The 25184-nt window shown below is 37.6% G+C and overlaps 3 protein-coding genes across 4 annotated transcripts; 2 read left to right on the top strand and 1 right to left on the bottom strand.

The window, feature by feature from the left end:
• Window positions 1-218: 218 nt before the first annotated feature.
• Window positions 219-3260, bottom strand: LOC127810156 (thioredoxin X, chloroplastic). Its single transcript, XM_052349448.1, has 2 exons — window positions 2796-3260; window positions 219-652 (listed from the first exon to the last, which is right to left on the bottom strand). Exons 1-2 carry the CDS (start codon window positions 3153-3155, stop codon window positions 446-448), a joined length of 567 nt encoding a protein of 188 aa, XP_052205408.1. The 5' UTR covers window positions 3156-3260; the 3' UTR covers window positions 219-445.
• Window positions 3261-5171: 1911 nt separating this feature from the next.
• Window positions 5172-10636, top strand: LOC127810516 (E3 ubiquitin-protein ligase RING1-like). Its single transcript, XM_052350042.1, has 2 exons — window positions 5172-6255; window positions 10406-10636. Exon 1 carries the CDS (start codon window positions 5224-5226, stop codon window positions 6244-6246), a length of 1023 nt encoding a protein of 340 aa, XP_052206002.1. The 5' UTR covers window positions 5172-5223; the 3' UTR covers window positions 6247-6255; window positions 10406-10636.
• Window positions 10637-19774: 9138 nt separating this feature from the next.
• Window positions 19775-25015, top strand: LOC127810488 (uncharacterized). 2 transcript variants are annotated; one of them, XM_052350003.1, is made up of 4 exons: window positions 19775-20116; window positions 22519-22620; window positions 23076-23241; window positions 24576-25015. In XM_052350003.1, exons 1-4 carry the CDS (start codon window positions 20071-20073, stop codon window positions 24826-24828), a joined length of 567 nt encoding a protein of 188 aa, XP_052205963.1. In that variant the 5' UTR covers window positions 19775-20070; the 3' UTR covers window positions 24829-25015. The 2 variants fall into 2 exon arrangements, with proteins under 2 accessions (XP_052205963.1, XP_052205962.1); XM_052350002.1 differs by having other exon boundaries at window positions 22504-22620.
• Window positions 25016-25184: the final 169 nt, after the last annotated feature.

Here is a 25184-nt window from a genome sequence, read left to right as displayed (position 1 = left end):
TGATTATGTTGGTTGGTTCTTAAATTGTTTAGCTATTTAAGAGGTAAAGCCCCCATGTCCCCCTCTTCCCTGTTGCTTGTTCATAACAAACATTAATCCTTTCTTTTAGTTTTCCCATGTTTCAATAGAAAGTGTTTCTTAACGTGCTGCTTGGATGTAAAATAGGCTAAACTGGAAGTCCATAGAAGTTTTTTAGTTACAGGAAACATAACTTGAAGGACAAGCAAACTTTGTAATCTTATTTCATACAAATTTGTCGATGTCTTCATATCCAAGAACTTACATATCGAACAGATCGACTATAAAAACCAAATGGAATTACAGAATTACATACCATATTGTACACAAAAAATAAAACAGGTGAAGGCTCCAGTCCAAACTTTGCTAGTTTGTCTAGATGATCAAATATCAATGATACTGCATTTGGTAACAAATGAAAGAGATCTCAAGTAACAGATACGGACTCCAAAAGGGCATCAACATACTCCTTAAGCTGTACCTTTGTAATTGCACCTTCCCTCCTGCTTCCTGGCACCTCTTGACCATTTTTGAAGAAAATCAGTGTTGGCAAGCCATAAACTTTGTACTTCTCAATCAGTCGAGGATTAACATCATGGTCAATCTTGACAACAATTAACTTCTCTTTGTATTCCTGGTTATTCACACAGAAGCATCAATCAGGGAACATATGATTTGACTCAAATATCAACATAAAGTAGATAAAGATTACTAACAACCTCGTGTTAAAAATCACTGATCCCGAAAGGATCTTCAACAAAATAACTCCCTGTAGGTCTGTATTGATCACGACTTAGGTTCTCGAAAGTTCAAAAGCTCTCTGCATCTGGTTTCAAACGATTGAAGGTAGGAAGCATGCAGATATCCAAGAAATGGGATTCACAAGGCAGTTGGCAAAATTGGAGAATCAAAATGCTCAAAAGAGATGGTATCCTAGCCATGGGAGTAACAAATGCTAGGAAGTTGAGTGACTTCAGTCTTTAAACTAATTGAGCAATCATCATAATAGCAGAGTCCACAGATTAAAGCCAACATCAATGAGTTCCCTAGCTCCCTAGAAGTTACTTGGATACACATTATTCTCTATTATGCACCATTCGAAATTATTCTTCGAAAAGCTTGAAAACAAACAAACAAATTTTACACCAATCCAGTATGCTATATGGTTAAATTTGGTTACTAAATAGCACTCTACATAAAGCATGAAGATTTTTCAGCTTCAAACGGTTAGAATCACACGGATAGAGATGGTTGGAAAACTCAAATTCATGCAGCTGGTCCTGCCTAGTGGGATTAAGCCTGGTAATTGCTGTTGTAAATGGTTAGAATCACATAGGGTGTTTTTTGGATGAATTTTGAAATAAAAAGTTGATTTTTTTTAGAAATAAAAAAAAAATAACATTTGTCTCCTGTGATGCTTTTTTACCATCACTCTGGAAGCTAAACAAAGTCACTCAGTTCAATATATATATATTGACCGATCCTGTAGAATTCTGAATTCTATATGGCAAGACAAATTGGCGTGTAAGTCTTAATGAAGATGGGACAGGGCAAGGGGATGCAACTCCATAGTTGACCTCCAAAACTTTCTTCCAATAAAACAACAAAATTCTAAGAATAGAACTTTTGATTCAAAAACCTTCCTTCAAGTTCAAGTGCCATCCCACAATTAGACCAACTTGCTTGTGCAATTTTTCTATTGCTTCTCTAACTTATCACCACTGAGCCAAATTCATCAAAACTTCTTAAGATATAGAAAGATTTGGAAACACCATGTTTTTAAGAGATTCATCGTGTTAGAACTATTCAAGAGAATAAGATAATACTTTGTACAGGGATTTTAATGTGAATTGACATCCTAACTTAAATCATTGCAGTTGACATAACTGCAATGTGGTTTCACCGGATGGAAGAGAGCATTTTATTATATGAAATTTCTTTTATCTTTTGGCTCCGATTCATTATCAACCTAATCCACCCGACAGGGGAAATCATTTTGGAGTCTCTATTGACCGAGGGCTAACTAGACCATAATTAAACAATATCTGCTACATAGAATTTTGGTTTCACGACTAAACTCAATTATGCCCGACATCAGTCCGTCTTCACTGTTCAACTCTACCGTGCCCAATATTCCATGCCATGCAAGTTTTGCTTGGCCGTGGCATTCTTGGGATCAGGGGATTCTTTGTAAGGCTCGGAAACGGAGTGGTAAGCGCCCGTGGTAGATACTTTTCGTCTCCTCCTCGAGGCGATGGTGTATTTTCTTTGGGCGGGAAAGGAACAATCACTGCTTTTTTGGCAAGGAGTGCGTGGAGATGCAGTCGGCGTATCAAATTCATATTGCTGTGTGGACCTGCTTGATGACCCTTCAGTTTCCTCCAACGTTGTAGGGAGAGGCTTTGGTGCATTGCTGGAGCCCTCCAGTGAGTTGTCTGGGTAAGTCGTTTGCGTTTTCCATATTTGTGGCCGGAGGCCTATATTTTTATGTTTTCTATATTTGGGACAGGAGGCCTTTATGCTTTGTGTTGTCTAAGCTTAGCTCAGGGTATGCCCTAACTACGTGTACATAATTTGTTCGTTCTGTTTAATGAACTTCTCACCTAAAGAAAAAAACAAAGCGATTTGGTTACTTCCCATAATTTAAATTCAAATGAAATGGTTAGGCATTTTTCAACTTGGATTAAGCCCTAAGTTAGTGAGTTAAATATAATATATGCACTCAGCTTAAAGAAACTGGAATAGATAGGGTGAGATAGAGAACAATATATTCATACTTGTGCAACCGATTCAATGGCGGGAGAGATCAAACGGCAAGGGCCGCACCAGGTGGCGACGAATTCGACAAGTACCGGAAGATCGGAATTCAGCACGACGTCCGAGAACTGGCTCTCGTCTATCTCCATAACGCCGCAGATAGTTAACGATTTCCTGCGTATTGAAGAAGAACAACAAAGCCTTGACCGTAGCTGTCGTCGACTCCGGAACCGGAGCGAGAACTTCTTCGGCGAAGGCGAGAGCAGACTGGCGATGCGCAAGGTACCGCCGGCGGCCACTGTACGAACCGGAGCAAATGCTGCAAATGGCCGTCGGAACAAGACGGTGGAAACCGTGGAATTCGACACCATTGTCTCCATTTTGGAACCAGTTCCAGACTCTGAGAGAGAGAGAGAGAGAGAGAGCGAGGTTTGGTTGGGAACGTTATCTGGAGAGAACGAAAACGCGTTCCACTGACCGTTCGTGGTGAAGGTAAGGCGGGCAAATGATTCGGTGTGGGCAATCCCACAGTGGCCAAAAATATTCAATGTGATGTAATATACCGCCGTATCGTGTATTCAAATCCAAGTATATAAATTTTAATAATATCAACACAGTTTTGATTTCTTAAAGTAATGTTGCTTAATTTTTATTAAGTAATATTAATGTGTCAATTTAAATATAATAATTATATAAAATATAATATTTTTTTTGTTTTTGTTGAGACTTAATAGTTTGAAACAAATCAAATCATACTTGCCTTAAATTAAATATCTATCAATGTAGGGCTTTTATCTTTTGAGATAACTCTATATTCAAGTCAATAGGAAGAAATTTGGCTAATATAAAGTAATTTTAATTTTAATAATTATATTTCTATAAATTCATTCTTATTTATTGACAGTATGGAGTGGCACCCGATAGCATAGTTTGGTTCTTGTGATGAGAATATCAAGTGATTTGAGAGATATTTTGTATATATTAGAGGGATTTTCAATTGACTATATCCATTGAGCAAATTGGATCCACTAGGTCATTTATTCTCGTGATGGATCTATGATGGAATGCAAATTTGGGCACTCTTATTTAATCGGGGTAATGTGACCCCTTGGTCAATTGTGGGGCTCTTGTCAATTTTGAATAGCTGAGCTCATTTTCTCTCATTGTCTTTCTCTTATCATTTTCTCATTTTTTATTTTTTGCTAGCAAGTATCTCGTTATCGTCACCATCTCGCCTCGCTTCGCTTTGCTTTGTTCTTGCATGCACGTCGAATGCTGTTGTATCTTCCCTCACTGTAGCGATGGAGGATGCAACAGAGGTCAGTGCATGGGTGGCGATAAGGTAGTGAGAGGCAAGTGACACTGAGAATGTCAATAGCAGGAGGAATGCAATGAAAGCAATGAAAGGGGAAAGCGAGAGAAACATTGTGAGTTGTAAGGGTAAGAGGCCTTTAAAATGACTTTTTTACCCTAAAAAATTGACAAGAGTCACGTTATTTCGTTAAGGGGTACACAAAATTACACTATCAACAATGAGTCAAATCAAGAAGTCTTTGGAAATGAATCTTAAAATTTAAGGAACACACGACATTCTATAGTGCAAGGACGTAGGAAGTTTAAACTAGCCTCTAGTGCACAAGATTGCCTAGCAATTAGTGAATCCATAAAAGTAATATGGTAGTTTTTCTTCTTAGGGGGATATTCCTTGATCAAATATATATAATGCAATATTTAAGTTGAGGTACTTGATAAATCAAATTAAAAAAACTCAATCTAAGATACTTAGGTTTAATTTGAGTCATTTCAAAAAGACTAATGTTGTTTGCATGCAATTTGATACGACTCTTGATACTACACGAAGTTAAGAGACAGAGTTACAATTTTTATGTTTACGATTTGAGCTACTTATATCGTTTTAAGGGTGAAAATCACATCTCAAGTGAGGTCCATTATTATTATGTGATTAAAAAAAAATTGAGTAAACCTTAGTCTAATCCTGGTTTATGATGTTGGGGATGATGGATTTTTAATCTCGAACTGAAAATCAATTAAGGTTTATTAATAATGATATACTTTTAATTATAATTATAATAATAAATAATATTAAATATTAATAATAAGCATATGTACATAAATTATAATAAATATAAATATAAATAATTTATTTTTATAATGTTTTTTATTAGAAGATATATTTAAATATATATTTAAAATTTTATATTAAAAAAAGTTTAAACCCATTAGAACCAAACAAATAAACTCTCCTACAAATACTTGAGGACGATCCGAACTCTCGGCCCAATAAGGCATTGGACCCAACTTCAAGCCCTTCACACAAAGGGCCCGGCCCCTGGACGGAATCAGATAAGAGCTAAATTTCATTTTAATCTAAAATGCAAAAAGCGAAAGCACATTGTTTTTTAAGTTCCCCTATCGGCGAGCCGAAGAATGGCCTCCGCCGGAGGACCGGTCGCCGGCCGCGGCCCGCAGCTGTACTTCTGCTATCAGTGCGAACGGACGGTCACTCTCACGCCGTCGCCTAACTTCGACCTTCTCTGTCCGTCCTGCAACGGAGGCTTTCTTGAAGAATGGGAACAAGATCGTAGCCCTAACCCTAATAACCCAGGTCTCGACTCTCTTGATCCTTTCTCTGCCTTCCCGGACCCCCTCTCTGACTTCCTCACTGGACTGCCTCTCCTGTTATCGTCTTCCTCGTCGACTTCCCTTGACCTTCAAAACCCCAGCGCCTTCTCGAACATTTTCGACCAACGTAGGGCATTGCCTCTTTCACAAGACCCGGAAAGGTTCGATCCCTATGCCTTCTTGCAGAACCACCTCGCCAACCTCGTTGCCGGCGGGGCCAACATCGAGTTCATGATCGCCAATCAGCCGTCGGACCAAGGGTTTCGCCCGCCTCTCAACCTCGGCGACTACGTCGTCGGCCCCGGCCTCGAGCAGTTGATCCAGCAACTGGCGGAGAACGATCCCAACAGATACGGAACCCCACCGGCTGCAAAGTCCGCGATCAAGGCGCTTCCCAGAGTAACCGTGGACGACGAATTGTTGAGCTCTGATTTGGCTCAGTGTGCTGTGTGTAAAGATGACTTTGAGCGCGATATGGAGGTCAAGCAGATGCCTTGCAAACATGTATACCATCCTGATTGCATTGTTCCGTGGTTGGAATTGCATAATTCGTGCCCGGTTTGTCGGTATGAGTTGCCGACGGACGATCCTGAATACGAAAACCCTGCTCCGGGTTCAACTGGTTCAGGAAATCCAACCGCAGGTTCGGGCAGTGACGCTGGAACATCTGAAGGAAGCTCTCCGGGGCAGCGGACAGTGGAGCGGAGGTTTAGAATATCCTTGGCGTGGCCTTTTGGGTCTGCAGGTTCAGGTGCTGGTGGAGGATCAAACACTGGTGGTCAGCAAAACCGGGGGATGGGGTCAGAAAGGCAAGAGGATCTCGATTGAGCTTCCCAGGTGCGTCCGAGTAAACCCCATCATAATGCGTATATTTATTTGTTTGTTTATTTTTATGTATAACTATATGGCTCTGGGTAATTCGCAACTTTGATTAACTGGAACAATTGCAAGTCTGTTGGTACTGCTTTATTTCTCCACATGTTTGTGTCAAATTCAAAACTATGTTGACGAGGTGATTGTATTTGTTTGTTCCATTTGAAGCTTGTGATTGATGACATATTTAGCGCTCGCATACCTTCTATGTGCTGCACGTTCAGTGTTGGAAGGGAATAAAGCCTTGGTCTTATGTAACTCGTTGAACGGGGATTGTAACTGACTAATCTTTGATGCTTTTTCTGATGAAATTGAAGGGTAAATATTGTTACTTATCCTTTCTAGAGAAGCTCAGGATAGTTATTGGTTTTGGCTATATGGCAGGTGTAGTCTTGGGACTTAAGAGGAAGTCTAAAATCTTTGTTAATTATTTTTAGTTAATTACTTCTATCACCCCAACACTTTAAATGAAATTTGACTTGATGACCTCATTTTTTTAATTGCAACCGTCAATTTTTCATTCTTTCAGCTAAATGTCAATGTCAGCCCTCACATATTGTTTGTAATTTTGATGGAAATTAGCCGCCTGCTCCTCACTTGGGCTAATTGTGAGGCTTAAGTTTTCACTTATATTTTCTCATTCCCAGCCATTTCCATGTGTGACATGGGCATTTGAGGGGCATGCATAGTTTTACAAAAAGTATCATTTTCCAGCAACCCCGTTACCAGATCTCCGACTTGCTAGTGAATACATGGAAATCTGATCAACAAAGAGCCTTGAGAATGTTATGTTTTGTGGGGTTTCCTCAAATTTGTCCTCTGATGATATTTTGAAACATATATTTTTGACCCTCAGGAACCAATTATCTTAAGTTGTTGTATGAGTAATAGTTTTCACTCAGTTAGTAGTTTATTGATTCTTGTATTATTTATATTAATTGATGATATTGTACATAGTATTTTATTTGTTAACTTTGGTCAATCGACATTTTATTGTAACTATTAATGTTATTAATTACTTATTTTGATATAAATATATTTCGGTTATTTCTAATCACATGAGTTAATCTTTTTAGTTATATAAATAATTATGTGTAATCCATGTACTTTATTATTTTGTCTAATGTAACTATTAGTTTATTAGTACTTTTATTATTAAGGGTTCATTGTAAAAAAAAATACTGAGCTTTTAACCATGCTTTAAATTTTGGACTGACTTTTTAATTTTCCCAATAGTCACATCCAACTTTTTATTTGGTTTCAGCAATAGACTGCTATTTGCCCTATCATAATTTCCATAAGTGAACTTGTTACCTCATTCTTCAAATAGTCCATTTAAGCTTGACACGTCATTGTTCAACGAAAATTGTTGACAAGGCAAAGGGTAATGACAATCCATTATTGAAAATCAAATAACAAGTTGGATGTAACTATTGAAAAAATTAAAAAGTCGGTCTAAAATTGAAAACATGGTTAAAATTCAGTATTTTGTTCTGGGTAATTTAGCATATTATTAACGTGTTATGGAGCAATGTTTAAAACATGATCATTATATCCCAACTTGTTGGGAAGTTGCTTAGTTGAGTTTTTTTTTTTTTCTTTTCTTTTATCTCATTTAAGTTTGTTTAACTACTAACACCAGTATTGCACCCCGTTCCTCTTCCATTTTACATACCTTGGCTGCTTTTTTGTATGATTCTATTTCTTGGTAAAGCATGATACAGTTTAGTTTAGTAAGGTGTCTTCATATTCTCCTTTGTTGATTAGTATGTTAGTCCTCTGAGTTTTGCATCATAGAGCACCCTAAATGATGAAACAATGGTGCATTCATGTACTACTGAGTTTGTCTTGTTTGAGCTTCTTTCTTTGTCATTTAGTAATAGACAATGTGACAAGACTCATCCTCAATAGTTGTGAATATGCTAGCTTATCTTGTTGTTTCTTTCCAATGATTTCTTTGCCTTAGAGATGCATGAACATTTGTGGACAAAGAAAGGAACTCCTAGAATATTCTAATGTTAAGGGTAGAATGGAATCTGTCTCATTCTCAGTTGCTATTCCCAGCATAGAGACTAAGAACCTCTCTGGTATAATTATTTTTAAAAATTTTGGATTCATGTGCTATTTTCTAGTAAGTTGCACAGAAAAGGGGCAAGCCCCATACAACCAAAGACCTATGCACAAGAAATCTCGTCTACAAAAAAGGTGAAGGAAGAAGTAGAAAATATAAATTTAGATTCATGTGACCTTGGTAAATTGAGCCATCAAAAGATGGATCTAAAACCATGCAAATTCATTAAATATAGACATCAGATGGAAATATGATCTTCTGATTCTTGTTTTTTGTGTATCTTAGATGGTTTTACTACAATTTTTTCTTCAAAAAACTTAACGGTCTGTTCGATGTTTGCATCACTTATGTTAAAAGTTGGCTTGTGATATAATTTGGTTTCTTGGGTTTATTGCACATTAACATTGTTATAGAGTGAACAGTTTCAATTTATTAATTGTTTGGTCCATATGTGAGATTTCGGATCCTGGTAAACCAAAACCTTTCTTGAATTGTTATTACCCAACATATGCTCTTTCGATTTTCCTTATGTGCACACACAAAAGGCATAATTTCAACTTCCAAGCATGTTTCTCTTTATTATCTATAGGAAGCTCATTAATTGATAATTTCCATCTGAACATTCCGAGTTTTGAGACCATTGTTCCCCATTTCCCCCTTATTTGCTATTTTTTTCTCACTATTCATTTCCACTTACAAATACTGAATGGTGGCTGACTATGCCCATGCAATGTGTCTGTGAGGAGATCCTCCAGGCTAGGAGTTTTTAAGTTTTTTGATGAGAGTTTGGTTATTTGTTAGATAGAATTAAATATTTTTTGCTAGATGTGCTACTGCTGAGATGGGTTTCTGGATGTTGCCATTGGGGATACATGCCTGCCTGGAATACATGCCTGCCTGGAAGATGGGAGTGTCTATACTCTAGAGTTGATGCTAGTGGGATATTATGGAATATGGTTTGATCTAAAAAATTTTATTGAACTTACAAAATAGTATAGAAATTTTGTATGAGCATATTATGTGATCAAATGAACCATGTCTAAATTTAATTTGGCTTGCAATCAAGTGAATGGTATGGTTATGGCTTGGGAAAAAGTGATTCATCTTTACAATAAAACAACACTCCCGTGTTTTAACTAAGAAGTGGAAGCACAAATGGTATGTGTTCATAGTAACAAACATGTTTCAAAAAGACTAATTGTGAAGCCTTCTTTGTATTTGTATACAAATATAAATGACACTATGACAGGTTTTTATGATTTACTTAATTACTACTCCCTAGCTGCTGACAGATGGGTATTATCCCCATTACAACAGGAATTTATCTAGAGTTTGTTTATTCCTCCTAAAGTTGCCTTCTTCGTTGGGCAGCTGACCTGGACAATATCCTTACTTCCACATCCTTGGGAAACAAAAGCAAGTAATCATTGATTGGTGCCATATATTTACAACAATAAAGTGGGAAGTCTGTGGATTGTTTATTCCTGCACTGTTAAGTGATTTTTTTAATTAAATTATCATATTCTTTTTTGTTTTTTATGCAACTAGCATCGGTTTTATGATTTTTACCAAAATAGCTTCGTATGATTTCTGATTGTGGACCAAGAGAAACCCGCTAGTAGGGCGGTAATCCCAAGAGAAACCCGCTAGTCTAACTAGCGGATCTAAAAGGCATCCATTTTTGCAAGGCGAAGCAAGCTCGCCTGTCAACACTGGTTGATTTGCCTTTACATCCCTGGCGGGTCTTATGCAAACCTAGATTTTGGCAATTCTGATATGCTTGACATAGGAGAATTGTAGCATTGTGTTTGTGGTTAGTTGAGTTAAACATTCAGTCAGATTTACCATAAGGTTCTATATCATTATGGTATCTTTTGAGTCACAAACCTTTAAGCTAGTGTTTTACCTTTTCTGGAAGGGTGGAGTTGATCTACACTTGATGTCGCATGATTTTGCATTTTCTTTTTTTGCTGCTAACTATTTATTTAATTGGCTTGGCTCTATCTTTTTGGCTCACATTTTCCTTATATTTTCCAAATGCAGCTCGCTCCTTGTGTGGTAAAAGGATATTTCGTCAAGATAGTCCAGTTGTAAAAAAGGAATCGCAGAGGGATTATGCCGACAATGAAGGCTGACAAAACAATTTGGTTATGTAAATCATACAATGGTTTCCATATGTTCCATCAGTTTGATGAGAATTTTCTGTATTGTTTTGTATCTTGTCTTGGGATATTTGTTCTGTTCTTACATATAATCTCTGAGATGTTTTCGGTATCACTGTTTCTTTTATCTATTATGTTATCAAATTTTAATACAATCCAAAGTTTCAAGCTTTGGAAAGATGATACTAAAGTAACTTACTGTGTAATCCAATCTCAATAATTAATTAGATGGCTCCGTGGCACTGATATCATATCATATGGACCTAATTTACCCGAAAACACAGCTAATTTCATATTTGCCAAATGCCACCATTTCTTTTTTAGCTGGCATCGCGCTTCTAACATAACTGTGAATGGGTGTTCTGTGTGCAATACTCACTACAGAAATTGTTTCTACTTTCATATATTCATTAATATTTTTGCTACATTTATGTGTATTGATTAATGGACAGGTTTTTGCCTGCGCATCTTGTTTGTCAATTTGCTAAGTAAACCCTCTCATCTCTTCCAACATATCCTCAAACTATGGATGAATACCTGCAACCAACCACTATTCATTGGGTATACGTTAAGTAAATTTATTAATTATCTCACAAATTACATGTGCTCAAACTGTAGTTACGAGGTCAATGGTCATAGATGACTTGTTCTTAGTGTTTGAAACCAACCATGACTAAGGCCGCAATAAAATGATGATAGTGATTTTATAAATCTTATATTATATACACATGCTGAGATGATGAGATCCTACCCAACATTCAAAAAGTTGAGGCTCATGCTTCATTTCAATTGTCTATAATAATATTCCAGTTTTATGTCCAGTGCTATTCTTTCTAAGTCATTTTCAGCCAGACCTTCTACTAGTTCAGTAAACATGAGATTTTGTCTCTAGTCTGGTGTGAGCTCCTTCCTCCTCATTCCTTATGGGTCATGCTTTTTAATCTAATTTACCAAAACTAAATGAAATTACTTATAGACCCATCTCAATTATCTTGTAATATATCAAAAGAAATAATAAATAAATAAATAAATAAAGAGTAATGTTAAATATTATCTTAAAAAGATAATCCCCATGGCTGATTCCCTCCAAACAAGTACGTGCTTTCGCTCTGCTTCTCTCCATTAACAGACAATACAAGTTTGGCCCGTTCCTCTGTTCCTTTTGGGGCTTGTCTCTTATATGTGTGTGTGTGTAATCTGAACGTGAATATTTCTAGTGGGAATAAAATATTTGAAGTATCCCTTTATATATTAATGATAAGTTATCTTTATTCATTACTTTTAATTTTTTGTAAAAATGAGTCCTTAGATTTTCTATTAGAATTCTCGTTCTTTAAGTTATTATAAATATGTAACAAGATTATCTAATAACAAAATTTCCTAAATATTCATGGTCCTTGAATTTTACAAATGGAGACTTTGATTAATCAATTACGAACTAACACATAAGTTTATTATTTTGATTAATATGATATGCTAATAATAAAGGATGGTAAATTACGTATCACAGTAAACTTGTGAGTGATTGTTGATTGAATAATGTACTGAATGTGGTATCGATAACAAATCACATGACATAGTGGATAATGATATATTATTAAGTTATAATTGTGTAATTAATCATTTGACTTGAAATGATACAATTGTCTTATGTATTAGTGTGTAAAATTTGCTAATGTGCAGAATAATCCAATTGCAAGGTGGGTATGTTCATCTTATATTGTTTTGTATTGCTGGTACATGAATGTAGGTGTTTGTGGATGAGATTCGTTACCCTTATTATGATAAAACCAATATTCTATGTGATCTACTATTAATTTGACAAGAAAATCTTTGGCCAATACAGAATAAATGATTGAGAAATAATTTCTTGATGTGTTATCTAGTCACAATGCTAAGATCGAACACATAGTTACTGAGTTTATGAGTTTATCACTGTATGATTCTTGCTCGATAGGGATGTTAGGTAATGGAAGGATTGTATTATATGGTAATCATCAACTGTAATAGGTTTACATATGAATAGACCTCATTGCTTGTTAGATTATCTTAAAATGTTGTTAGACGTCACTCAGAACCATCAAAATGTCTTGAAAAGATGAAAAGATTTGTAAAATAGATTAAAGTGTTTGATTGGCATAAAAAAATGTTTGATGTTGTTTGATTGCTACTTGGTAACTGTTATACACTATTCCCGCATCACCCTTTTATGGGCCAGGCTCAGCCTAATGGGTCGGCCCAATCACCAGAGCTCGGAAGATCCCGGGGACCTCGTCAAATGAAATCCATACACCACCAAAGCCCAAAACTCGTAAAACAAGCACCTTGCGAGCTCCTAATTAAACCCCTGGTGAGCTCTCGACGATCGACTAATGGGCTCGCTATAAAATCCTCAGTTAGCTGTACCACCCAGGTCGCTAGCCTAAAACCATAAGCTCACATAAGTGGTGAAACTGCTGAGAAGTCAGAGGTAGGGTCCGCTCACTTTACTTGCAGTAGCCCATGCCCCTTGTAATGAGATTCTCACTCCTGATTTTGTATAGATGATAAGGGATGTTTGTCTCCCATTATACAATCATTGTATTTTTATATGTTATCCAAATTGTAAAAGCCCCTCAGTATAAATGAGAATGATAGATATCATGAGGAGGAAGAGAATAATCAGATACCGCTATTCTGAAGGAATAATCAGAGTGCGGTCGTGGAGTAGGCATCGTTCTGACCGAACCACGTAAAAATTCCGGTGTTGACTCACGCTTGGGATTCGGGGTATCCTTTCTTCTTCTTGATATTTTCGGATTTATTTATTGCGGTCCAAAACGAATCACGGTCGGCTGAAATTGAACGCCGACAATAACCAATTTAGAAAGTCGCATATTAAAAAATAAATCGATTGGTTTAGTGAATTTGAGTTGATATATTGTTCTTTATCATCATTAAGAGTTAATAAAAAATTAAAATATTATTAAAAATTAATAATTAAATGAATCGTCATTAAGAATTAATAGAGTTTTGATAGGATAAAAATTAATAGATCTAATAAACATTCTCGGTGTACATTTAATAAAAGTTTTGTAAACATCATTTCTTTTCTCTCTCGATATGCAAATATATATATATATATAATAATAGTAAAAAAAAAAAAAAGAAAAAGGAGAGAACACAAGCCTTCTTGGCTTTATCATATATATAATATATATACAATACAAAGAAAGTGAAAACTTAAATATATATATAATATATATATATATATATGAATTATATTAGATATACAATATTTTTATACATCTTTGGCTACATAAGGGGGTATTATGACTAAAATATCTCGCGCCTCACATGCACCTCATGAGGGACTTTTTTGTCATTGGTACATCTTTATATAACCCAATGTGTACATAAAGGTGTACCAATAACATTTTCCTATATATATATATACATCCTTTTTATACATCTTGGACTACATAAAGGGATATTATGACCAAAATATATCTCGTCTCCGTGCACCTCTATGCATCTCATGAGGGATATTTTTGTTATTAGTATACCTTTATGTAATATAAAATATACACAAAGGTGTACCAATAGCATTATTCATATATTTAATCTTTTTTTTTTTTTACTTTTTTTCCATTATTCAATTCAATCGGCACAAATTAATCGCTTGGTACTGTGTACCTGCAACAGTTAAAAGATAGATAGATACTGGGACAGACAGACAATAGCTAACTTTAATTCACAGCTGGATGTCACATGGGATGTGGAATTGCAAACACACATACACACGAAGGGGAATTGCAAAAACTTGGCTAATTACTTGATCCAAACAAGATCAGATCATCAATTGATATCATCACCTCATCTGATCTGATCTAATTAAACAAGTGAAGTGGGTTAATTTAATTTATTTATTTATTTATACATTCTTCACCAGATACCACTAATGGGCAAGTTCATGTCTTGAGTCCTGTTCTTCTCTACAACTAAGATTATTTATTATACATGACACCCGATCCAGACAAAATAAATACAGACCCGAAAGCAAACCAGATTTAGACTCCAACTACTCGATATTTTTGGACTCACCAACGTTATCATCTTCGGCTCGGTCGGAGGTCAGGCTGGCTGATGATGAGCCCACCCAACAAGAGGAAAACGAAGGCAAAAGGGTCTTGAAATTGAACTGGCTGATCAGCCGGGGCGGTGCCGACTTGCCGGAGAGTTGGGAAAAGAAGGATTATTTTGGTGGTCGGCAGTAATATTGTTAGTGGCCGGAGCTCCGCCGCCGAACACCAGTTCGGCAAATATTCGAGCTTTGATTTGGCCTGATCTCTTTGGGGGAAGGCTGGGTTTCTCCTTCTTGCCGGAATTCTGCTCCATTTGGGAATGAAAATGGCAGCGATTTGGAAACCTGTGAAGGAGAGGAAAGAAGAAAAGGACAAGACGCTTAGGGCCGAGGGGTGGAGTGGGTGGCATTTATTTTGTTAAGATTAGAATTCTTTTATAGAAACACGGACACGACACGACGCAGACATGAATCCTTCTGTAAGCACTTCCGTTCGGATAATCCTTAATCACCCAGACTACCCGAACGAGAGTTCTTACGGGAGGAGAAAAATAATAAATACAAGACAAAGACCACCCCAGCATGCATACACAAAAATAAGAACAGCGGAAGCAAAGCTCAAGACATGCATGCACTACGGGAACACTGCTAACACAGCGGTCACAAGATCAATAAATGAAAACAGACTCATGTGCCAACATACACGAGACTCGAGGGATGACCTGGCACAGTAAAAATAATAGAGTAAATTCTACTCAACCATTAGAGTTGACAGGGATTGACGGGACTGCTTGTACACCATACCGATTCCGCCGCTAGACGCTGACTCCCTTACCATGGCCCACGCTGCCTCTACCTGGAATGATGGAAAGCAAGGTGAATCGAGAGACTTAGCAAGCATAAGAGAAGAAATGCTGAAAGCTGTATTGATCCAATAAACTCTCCCCAGAATAAACCCCCAGGTACACACAAGTCATGAGACGCTACAACACAATAACATAGCATAATAAAAACACATACCGGTCCTTGGGGCTCACAGAAGACACCTGGCACCCAAGTCCTATACCAACCTGCCGCTGCCCTGGACGGTAACAAATACCTCCAGCATCTTGTGCGCGCCATCCCGGGTCGGTACTCCCGCCACCCGTATCCCTGTCGGTACTCCCGACAGCCGAGCCATAGGCTTTCTCGAAACGGTATTCCCGTCCGATAACTAAATACTACCAGTAGCCATGCAATGCACATAAAATGCAATGGCGTAGTGAGCATCAACGTGATACACCGGTGCCCATACATCCAGGCATCAAACCATACTCCGCCCACGTAGTAAACCACATGCGATGCATATGCTCGTGCTGGATGCATCCTAATCAAACTAGTATGTCCGTGTCCAAGCATACCCAATAAATGAATATCCCAATATGCAACCTGTACCCATGTGCATATCAAATCATGAATAACAATATAATAAATCTAAACGTGCAGTGAATCACATACTGGTAGAGCTAGTCAGCAGTGTCCGGCACCGGTCAACGGCCAGTGACTAGGAGTGTCCACCCAACGGTCCACTTCAGGGCCGTACAATAGTCTACCCCAACGTCACCGACAACCGACCTCTGCCCTACTGCTTGATAGCTCTAACCGAACCATAAATAAATTCAGGAAAAACTGTAAATAAGCCCAATAAAATCGTAAATAAACTCGCACGTCTAGAAACCTAGTTCCCAAGCTGGGTCCAGCATCATTCCCAAAAGGAGTGGGGGCGGTACAAACCCCCGTAGGCACTCAATGAATAAAATTCTAGATGTCTTGGATTTAATTTAACTTAAAACACTGAATAATAACTCAACAAATAAGGCGAGGTGCCGAATTAGAGTAAGGGAGAAGATAAAATACAGGAAATCAAGGGGTCTTTCACGGGAATTGAAGAACACGAGGAGATGGTGAGGAGTTTGCCTTTACACGGCCGTTTCCTGCTCTTCTTGCACTCCCGCTGCGAAGTAAAACGTTTAATAGTAATTAATAAAACCCGTGGCTCGTATTAATTAAATCTAACCGTCTAAAATCCTATGTAGGTACACCGTAAATAAAATCTCAATAAATCTCATATTTATTTTAAATTAAATCATGCCTATTACTATTATTATTTATTTAGATAACTCAAATTATACTTATACTCTTTAAGCAACATTTACATAAATATATATATATATATCTATAAATGTATTTAAGCACTTCCAAGAGCATATGGACGTGCTGCTGTCTCCAATTCCATCCTTCAACATTATATATACATATAAATATATCACTTCAATTTCTCCCCTCATGAACACACCTATTAATTATCTTAAGCTTCCCCAGTGAACACACACGCGCACACACACACACACAGCCAAATTAATCCATACACTGCATGCTACTCGCCCGCTGCACCAAATAAGTATTAATGATATATATATATATATATAAGTTATCACTTCGTGTATCACAACGACACACACACCCTGTGGACTCACGGCCAAAGGCCATTTTTCACAACTCAATACCCAAACTCAAACGCTCGCAGAGCAAAGTCCCTCAATGGATATATACATATATATATATATAAACTATGCCTACATCCCACAATCACCCCATATTTATATATATATATATATATAAATCAACACCCACACTTAAAACACTCACAGCGAGCACCCCTTGAAAAATAACAGTAAAATTCCTCAAAGTGGCCTACGCGAGAGCTGCTATATAGAGAATAACTATATATATATATATTTACATACCGCACAAATTAATTCATGTAATTTGTTTAATTTACCTGCATACTTAAACTTTAATTAAACTGGGTTTCTCTCCAATTTCTTCATGATTTTCTCCTCCTTTTTAGCTTCTGCGCGCGCCATTTTTTTTTCCTCTGTAACTTCTCCCTTTGCTTGCAGTTAAAATCCCCTTAATTTACAAGCCATTCTCGGCCTTAAAAAGGCAAGGAAATGAAGCTCCAGACGCTGCCGCGTGGCAGCCCAGCGCACCACCGCCTCAGCCTCAAAACAGCGCCGTTTTGGGCGCATGAGGCTTGATAAAAATCCAGAAAAATTCCTCCAGCGCGAGCGATCCCGCGAAACCTCGCCTGGCCGTACGCGGGCGCGACCGCCCGCGCTGCTTGCATTCTTCAACATAAATGCACACTAAATTATACTTAAGGTGATTTACAGCCACTTCTGGAAATCTCATTCCAGCACCCAAAAGTTCCAGCAATTACACACACCCAAACTTCCATTTCCACTTATTACACTTCCACCCTAAAATTTCCAGAAATCACTATATTAATTTATTTTCTCCTATTTCCTCAAAATTACATAAATAAACATTTTTTTTAGATCTCAAACTATTCAAATAAATTAATATTTCCTTTTAACCTACAAATATTTAATAATCACCACAAATACAATAATTATTAATTATTAATCATTTTCAAATTTCAGAATATTACACCTTCAATCATTAATCTGATTGGCTATTTTTTTTATTTTAAATTATTTTTGTATACAACTACAAATTCATAAAGATTCTATCCAAAATTAATAATGATTTATAGTAATGAGTATACTTAAATGAAATTACTTATAGACCCCTCTCAATTATCTTGTAACATATCAAAAGAAATAAATAAAGAGTAATGTTTATTATTATCTTAAAAAAAGAAAATTAAGTGTATGCCTCAAAATGTAAATTTTAAATAATTGACCCCAACTAAGGACTTTGAACTGCCGCAGGTACATAGTACCAAGCGTGTGTAACCAATTGGCCCCTCACCTTTTATTGTTTAACCAATTGGTCCCTTGAACTTAATCCAGTCAGCAATGCGCGTGACGCGCAATTGAGGCGCGTGAGAGATGAAAGGAATCTCTCAATTTTGACCTCACACTATTTCTTAATTTACAAAATTATCCTCTCCTTCATCTGGGCAGCTTGCTCGTTAATGGCGGAAGAAGGGCTAGATGGGCAGCAATTGACGGCGACGAGGGACAGACGGCCGGCGAGTATGAGGCCCAGAGGATCGGCGATGCGAGATCAACCGACGGCGGGAGGGGTAGCGATAGTCGCCGGTGACTGGCAGAGGCGACGGAGACGAAGCTTGACTGAACAAAACAGAGGCGATTGGCGGGGAAAGAGGCGGTCGGCTACGGGGGCGACGTAGCGGCGGACGGCGATGGCGAGGAAGAAACGACCAGTGAAGGGGCAAACGGTGAGGCGGCTGCTGCGACAACCGGAGAAGACGAAAGGTCGCCCAGATCTCGCTGGAGAAAACGACCAGACGTAGTGACGACATCGTTGGCGACTAATGGAGGTGGGGTCGACGGCGGTGGCGATGATAGCGATCGGTCGATCAGTCGCCTTCCTCGTGCAGCCGTCGCCACCAATCAGTCGATCGGTCTTCCTTGCCATGGCCGATCTGGTTCCCTCTTCGCTGCCATGTTGATTGTCGTAAAGTTTTGTTAGGCCACAAAATTGATGTGTCTAAAGTTACCATGGTGAAGGGACACAAATTATTTCCATCGGCAAACCATTTCTCTATGGCACTTCTCTCAAATGTGTGCCCAGAAGAAATCTCAACGGGATCCACCATAACTTCTTTAGTGATTGGGAAAATAAATGAATGGAGAGGATCAAGTGGCTTGTTGCCCAAAGAATCTCGCTTGGCAATGTACCTGACTTGTCTCTCATTTGGTCTTTCGAGCAAAGAAATAATTTGATCCATTTGTATAGCTTCTGCCTGGCCCTTCCTCAGTTTTGCATTTTCTGCCTCTCTCTTGAATTCTTCAAATTCTTTCTTCAATGTTGAAGGTTCAGTTGAAATTCCAACAGCCTCTGCAATCGAAAAAAGCAAATTATTGACATATGAGCGATCAGCATTCCTCTCCTGTATTCCAACAGTCTGTCGCCACGCAATTGTTGTAAATGTGTAGAAGAAGAAGAAGAAGAAGAAAGGCGCAGCAGATGAGAACGACGATGAAGGCGGCGAACGGTGATGGAGCGTCGGCGACGGCAGCTGCAAGGCGCTGACACGTGGCAAGATCCTATTGATTTTCATTATATCTCATTTGATAATATTTTATTAATTTTAGAAAAAAATGAAGCGTGTGTGTCACACAAAATTTAAGGTGTCTATTTAGTCCCAAATTAAAAGATGATGGATCTAATAGGTTGTTTTTTAAGTTGAGGGACACAAGTGGCTGAACATGCAAAGTTGAGGGACTTCAATATGCCTTTAGCCAATTTGAGGGACATGTAGATGCATGCAGGCCATCGTCAGATCAACCTTTGTTGCATATGGGATGGGATTATCATGAGGATTGGGCTCTAGTCCAAAGGAAAGGCCCTTTGATTGTATGAAGCCCACTTCGACTCTCTTGTCCTCTCATTCGCCCGCCTTCTTCATTGCAATCCTTTGAACGGAGAGAGAGAGAGAGAGAGAGAGCATGGAAGGCGAAAAAGATATCCCCATGGCTGATTCCCACCAAACAAGTACGTGCTTTCCCTCTGCTTCCCTCCATTAACAGACAATACAAGTTTCGCCCTTTTCTCTTTTCCTTTTGGGGCTCGTCTCTTATGTAATCTGAACGTGAATTTCTCTGAAAATCTGCAATTGAGGTTTAGGTTTTCGAGTCCGAACGAATGGTTGTATTCATTGTTATATATTTTAGTTGAATGAGAGATTATATTAAATATTGTGAAATCCAGTGACAATCTGTTCGGAAGGAATTCAGCAGACTCGATGCTGTAATATTTTTAGGGCTAATTATTTGCCGAATTTCCAGCGTCAATCTCATGAGAACCTAACCGAGTTGCATCCAGTGTGCCTACTTACTTTGTTATTTAAACTACTATTCACACCTAGACGGTAGAGAATAGGGGCGGAATTCTGCTTCTATAAGTCAACATAACCACACTTTCTGGAGAAGCCTAGTGTCATGTACCTAGGGTTTGGATGGGAAATTGGAAGAATCCGTGGGAATTAGGACCAAGAACTGAAAGGATTGGAGGGAGATAATAGATAGAAATGTGGGAGAGTTGCAGACAGAACAGAGAAAGGGAGATATTAGAGAGAAATCAGAGGGAATTTGAGAGAGAATTGATGAGAGGGAAAATCTGAAATTCAATTATCATTCAAAAACATACGTTCTCTAACTACCTTAGCCTATTTATAGGCTGTAAACTGAAGGTACAACACTATAGCAGCCAACGGTACAACCAAAAGAGAAATACACTACAACAGCCTATTACTAATCTATCCTTGGGGATCCTTGGGGTCATGACACCTAGTTGCAATGCTTTTTATATGGATGCTTGTTAGTTGTTTCATTCAAATATGGTTGTATTTTGTGTGTGTGGGAGAGACAATAATACTGGAAGAAAGGTCTGCTCAAGTGTACTGACATGGAACAAGGGAAAGTTGATCTTTCTCTTTTTTCCCAATCATCAGATTCTAATCTAATCCTATGTTTAGAAGATGAACATGTCCATTCATTAGCTTCTGCCTCTTTTTACCCAAATATGTAAAATTAACTTTTGTTTTATTTCCTATCTTTTCTAATTTCATTCCAACTTCTTTTCCTCCACAACTCCAAGTTCTGACTTCTGAATACAGTATAATGTTCTTTACACCAGTACATAAATGAATATTGAGTTCCGCAATTCAAATGTTTTAGCTAGAACCATGTTAGCAATCTAACGTTAGTGATTCATATAGAATGAAAGTAGATTTTATTTGACCAATGAATCATAAATGCTATGTTTCTTATGCATGAGTGCGTGTGCAATCCCACGGGGGGGGGGGGGGGGGGGGGGGGGGAGGAATTTATTTTATTCAAAATCATGAAGCTCCATTTCTGCTCATGGGTATGTCTTAAGCTGAAAATAAAAGATAATTCAAAACTCCAAATAAATCTTTCTAAAATAAAAGATAAAATATAATTAAATATTTTCAAAAGGAAATATAAAATTTAAATAGATCCTAAATCCTAATATCATAACTTAAAATTTAACAATAGATAATTCCCACTTCTCATCATCTAGCCTGTGATCAATTTTGGAATGGGGTTAATAACTTGGAAAGATGTAGAGATTGATAAGGAATGCAATTGGAGAATTGCATGAAAAGTGTTCCATGGTCAACTTCCTATTAAATTGAAGGGACAGTGCTGTGACTGAATGTTTTAGTAGGTTGGTAAAAAAAAATTGGACAATGAGAGTAAATTGGATGAAAATTTTTGAGACTTATGAATGCTGCTACAACAACAATAATCCCAAGCCTTAATTCCACTAGGCAGGATCAGTTAATAAATTTGAACTTCGCAAAGTCTAGAATTCATGATATTGGTGACCTAACGCAATGCTCTTTTATCTAGTCTTGGGACTGACAATGAATAGGAAGAATATCTTCAATACTGGAAGTGTCAAGGGGATTACTAAACTTAGACATAGTTACAAATAGTGTTAGGCTGAAGTTAAAATAAGAAATCCATTAGGCAGAAATTATTGGTGCCACCAATTGAAGATAAAAAAGCAGGAAGTAACTTCAGATGGTGATTAATGTACGTGTGAGAAGACATATGATTCTTTTGGAGGGCAGTAAAACAGATGAAGCCAATGAGGCTAATAAGGGTTCAGGTGATAAGAATGCAGATGAAGCCTTAAACTTAAATGCTTGTAGGGCTTCATACCGAACCAATTGAGGAAGTAGATCCCTGCAGCTGACTCTAAAATGATTGAGCCAGGAGCTTGTTAGTATTTCTTCCTTGTCTTCCTTTTGGGGGGCTTGTTTTCTCTTGATGATTTTATCTGTTCAAGAGCAGACCAAGTTACATGTTTAGCCTTTTGGCTTTTTGCATGAACCTTTTATTGCAACTCAGTGATTGAACATCCAGAAAAGGGAAACACAAGTGAGCAACAGAGGCATCAGCCATATATGCAATCAGAGGAAGACAAACGAGAGAGGGCAGAGTCCCCTACTGATTCTCAGAAGACAAGTAAGTTTCCCATATATATGTACATTTTTTCCAATTTCATTTGTTTAGTCATAGATGCATACATTTGTATACTCTTGTAAAGCTGTTCTAAGTATGAAATTATTCTCCTCTTTCTCTTCCCTAATCTAAAAAGACATAAATTTCCCTTCAATCTATCCAATCTTGCATATATTCTTCCATTCTTCCTCGTATAACTGGGTTCACTGAATATGATAAGAGCGAGGCTATGGGACACGCATTGAGCCCTTTTACTGAAATTAGACTCTTAAATCTTCTAACTAATATAAATGGGCCCTTTCACAACTTGAACCCCAGGACATTCTAGTCACAGAGAGCAATCTTACCATTGATACCAAGGCTCACCCTCTATTATATTATAAAAGAGTATGATATCTTAATTCTAGACTATTTTCAAGTTCAAAGCTCTATTGTATCGTGTTTGATGCATTCTGCAGTTTCTGATGATGATGAAATAGACTACTCCATCAAACCAGAGTTTTATGATCCTGATCTCGATGACAAAGATGAAATATGGGTTCAAAAACAAAGGAAATGTCGTTCTTCTGATGCTGTGCTTAGCTGCCCGGCATGCTTTACCACTCTATGTCTGGAGTGCCAAAGGTATGCCACTGGGTCTTCACACCATAACTTGTGTGTATTTTTTGGTGATTTAGATATGGCATGTGTGAGATGACTGAGCTGTGTTTCTCTGATTATATTTGTATGGAGATATTTTAGGGATGGCAATGGATTGGATACACCTTCGCCCTTACTTGTATCCAGACCCCCTTCCTAATACCAATATCCGTATCTATACCTGCTAGATAATACATCTAGTCCTCCATCCCCATATCCGTCTGGTAATGGGTAGGGATGTAAATGGGTTCCCCCCAACTAACCTCATTTACATACTTGTTTTAATAAATACTCAAATAAGCCTTATGCCTAGATCCCCCAATTATGAATTTTCATACTTGTTTTAGTTGGGGGGATTTTAAATGAGGTTAAATGGGGCCCCATTTACATTCCTAGTAATAGATATCCATCGGATACCCATACCCGTTTAATTTAAATTTAAAAAATATATTTATTCAAGTTTATATCAAATTTTCAATCAAAATTTAACTCATATGTTATAACAAAGAAATAAAATTATATATATAAAAAACCCATAGGGTGCTTATTAGCTTAATTCCTTTATATTTTCTACTACTTCGAACATCTCCTTTATTCATATAAATAGGCACTAAAGATTAGTATCTCAAATAGCAGTAGCCATTTCAACCGACATTGGTTAGCCATTCCTTCTACAGTCCGAGCTCTTTTGCTGCACACTTTTCCTTGAAAATAACTTTTTCTTTCCCCCTTTTAAATCCCATCACCTGATTTTTGGGCTTTGTTTTGGATTTTTTTTTTTTACCATCCATTTTTTTATATGGACTTCAAGGACCAAGGATAAAAGTGTCTTCTTCAATCTGGCAATCCCACCGACCAACTTTGTATTTATCAAATCGTTGCTCAGCGCTTCCGCTAAAGGCTTTTTTAATCATAAATAATAATTCGACATTTCCAAGGGAGAAATTTAACCCTATAGATAATGGCCCCCGCTCTGTGTAACATTTTGCTGGAATTCTGCTGCACCTGTCATAGTTTGGATGGTATATGTCTAAAGGTCCATTAAAAATAGGCCCTGTAAACTTTCTCTCCCTGCTGAAGACTTTTTAAGAACTTTTGGATCAAGGTCAATGTTGGAATTTGCTTGCTTTTTTTTATATATATATATATATATATTTTTATTTGAGTGACCCAAAAATGATTGTTGATTGTGTGATTATTAATAGACCTCCAGTTTCTGTACAGTTTTTTAGACTGCATAAACTGTATTGCTGTCATCTACAGTTCTTCTTGAGACCGTACTTCTGTCTTGTTTCCAACTCATCCTGCGGATCTTGTAGGCATGAAAAATATTTAACCCGGTACAGAGCAGTTTTTGTCACCAACTGCAAGATCAAAAGTGAAGCATCAGGGGTAAGGAACCTAAAACGAAAAAGAGGCATGAAAGGGAGAGGATCTAGTCACAATGAGGCAGCTCCTGGAGATGGTGAAACATTCAAGCCAGTGTGTTGTGCTGTTTGTTCGACAGAGGTTGGAGTAATCGACGAAGAAGAGGTCTACCATTTCTTCGATGTTCTTCCAAGCGAATGCTGATTTCTCCAGTTGATGAAACAAATCACGGTCTACATAGCATTTCCTCAAGATAGTGTTATCAAAACTTGGTATTTATTTACTCAAGAAAGTATAGCAACAACATCTCAAAGCCTTTTATCTCTAACATGTAAGGTCCGCTGCATAAATTTTACCCAGCCAGTCATTTTATTTATAGCTTTACTAGTCATTCTATTTATATGCAGTGGCTGGGAAGCCTCTTTGCCCTTTTTACTGCTGGCTCCTCCCGATGCCGCTGCTGCCACCGTCATTGAATTCTCAATTGATCAAGTAGCAGACTGTAGATGGTCCTTATCCTTGGTGAAAATCATGCCCTTTTTCTCAAGTCCATGTCAATA

The sequence above is a fragment of the Diospyros lotus genome, chromosome 9, assembly GCF_014633365.1.
Source record: "Diospyros lotus cultivar Yz01 chromosome 9, ASM1463336v1, whole genome shotgun sequence".
Taxonomy (NCBI): domain Eukaryota; kingdom Viridiplantae; phylum Streptophyta; class Magnoliopsida; order Ericales; family Ebenaceae; genus Diospyros; species Diospyros lotus.
Note: the sequence above shows the minus strand (reverse complement) of the source record. Positions and strands in the feature narration are given on the sequence as shown.

Bases quoted from the DNA above. Each gene is read 5' to 3' on its own strand.
- LOC127810156 (XM_052349448.1), bottom strand. From the start codon at position 3,155: ATGGAGACAATGGTGTCGAATTCCACGGTTTCCACCGTCTTGTTCCGA. The intron at 653-2,795 runs GTATGAATATAT...GTGAATAACCAG, and splicing joins CCATTGAATCGGTTGCACAA to GAATACAAAGAGAAGTTAAT.
- LOC127810516 (XM_052350042.1), top strand. From the start codon at position 5,224: ATGGCCTCCGCCGGAGGACCGGTCGCCGGCCGCGGCCCGCAGCTGTAC.
- LOC127810488 (XM_052350002.1), top strand. From the start codon at position 20,071: ATGGAAGGCGAAAAAGATATCCCCATGGCTGATTCCCACCAAACAA. The intron at 22,621-23,075 runs GTAAGTTTCCCA...TGCATTCTGCAG, and splicing joins TACTGATTCTCAGAAGACAA to TTTCTGATGATGATGAAATA. The intron at 23,242-24,575 runs GTATGCCACTGG...CGGATCTTGTAG, and splicing joins CTATGTCTGGAGTGCCAAAG to GCATGAAAAATATTTAACCC.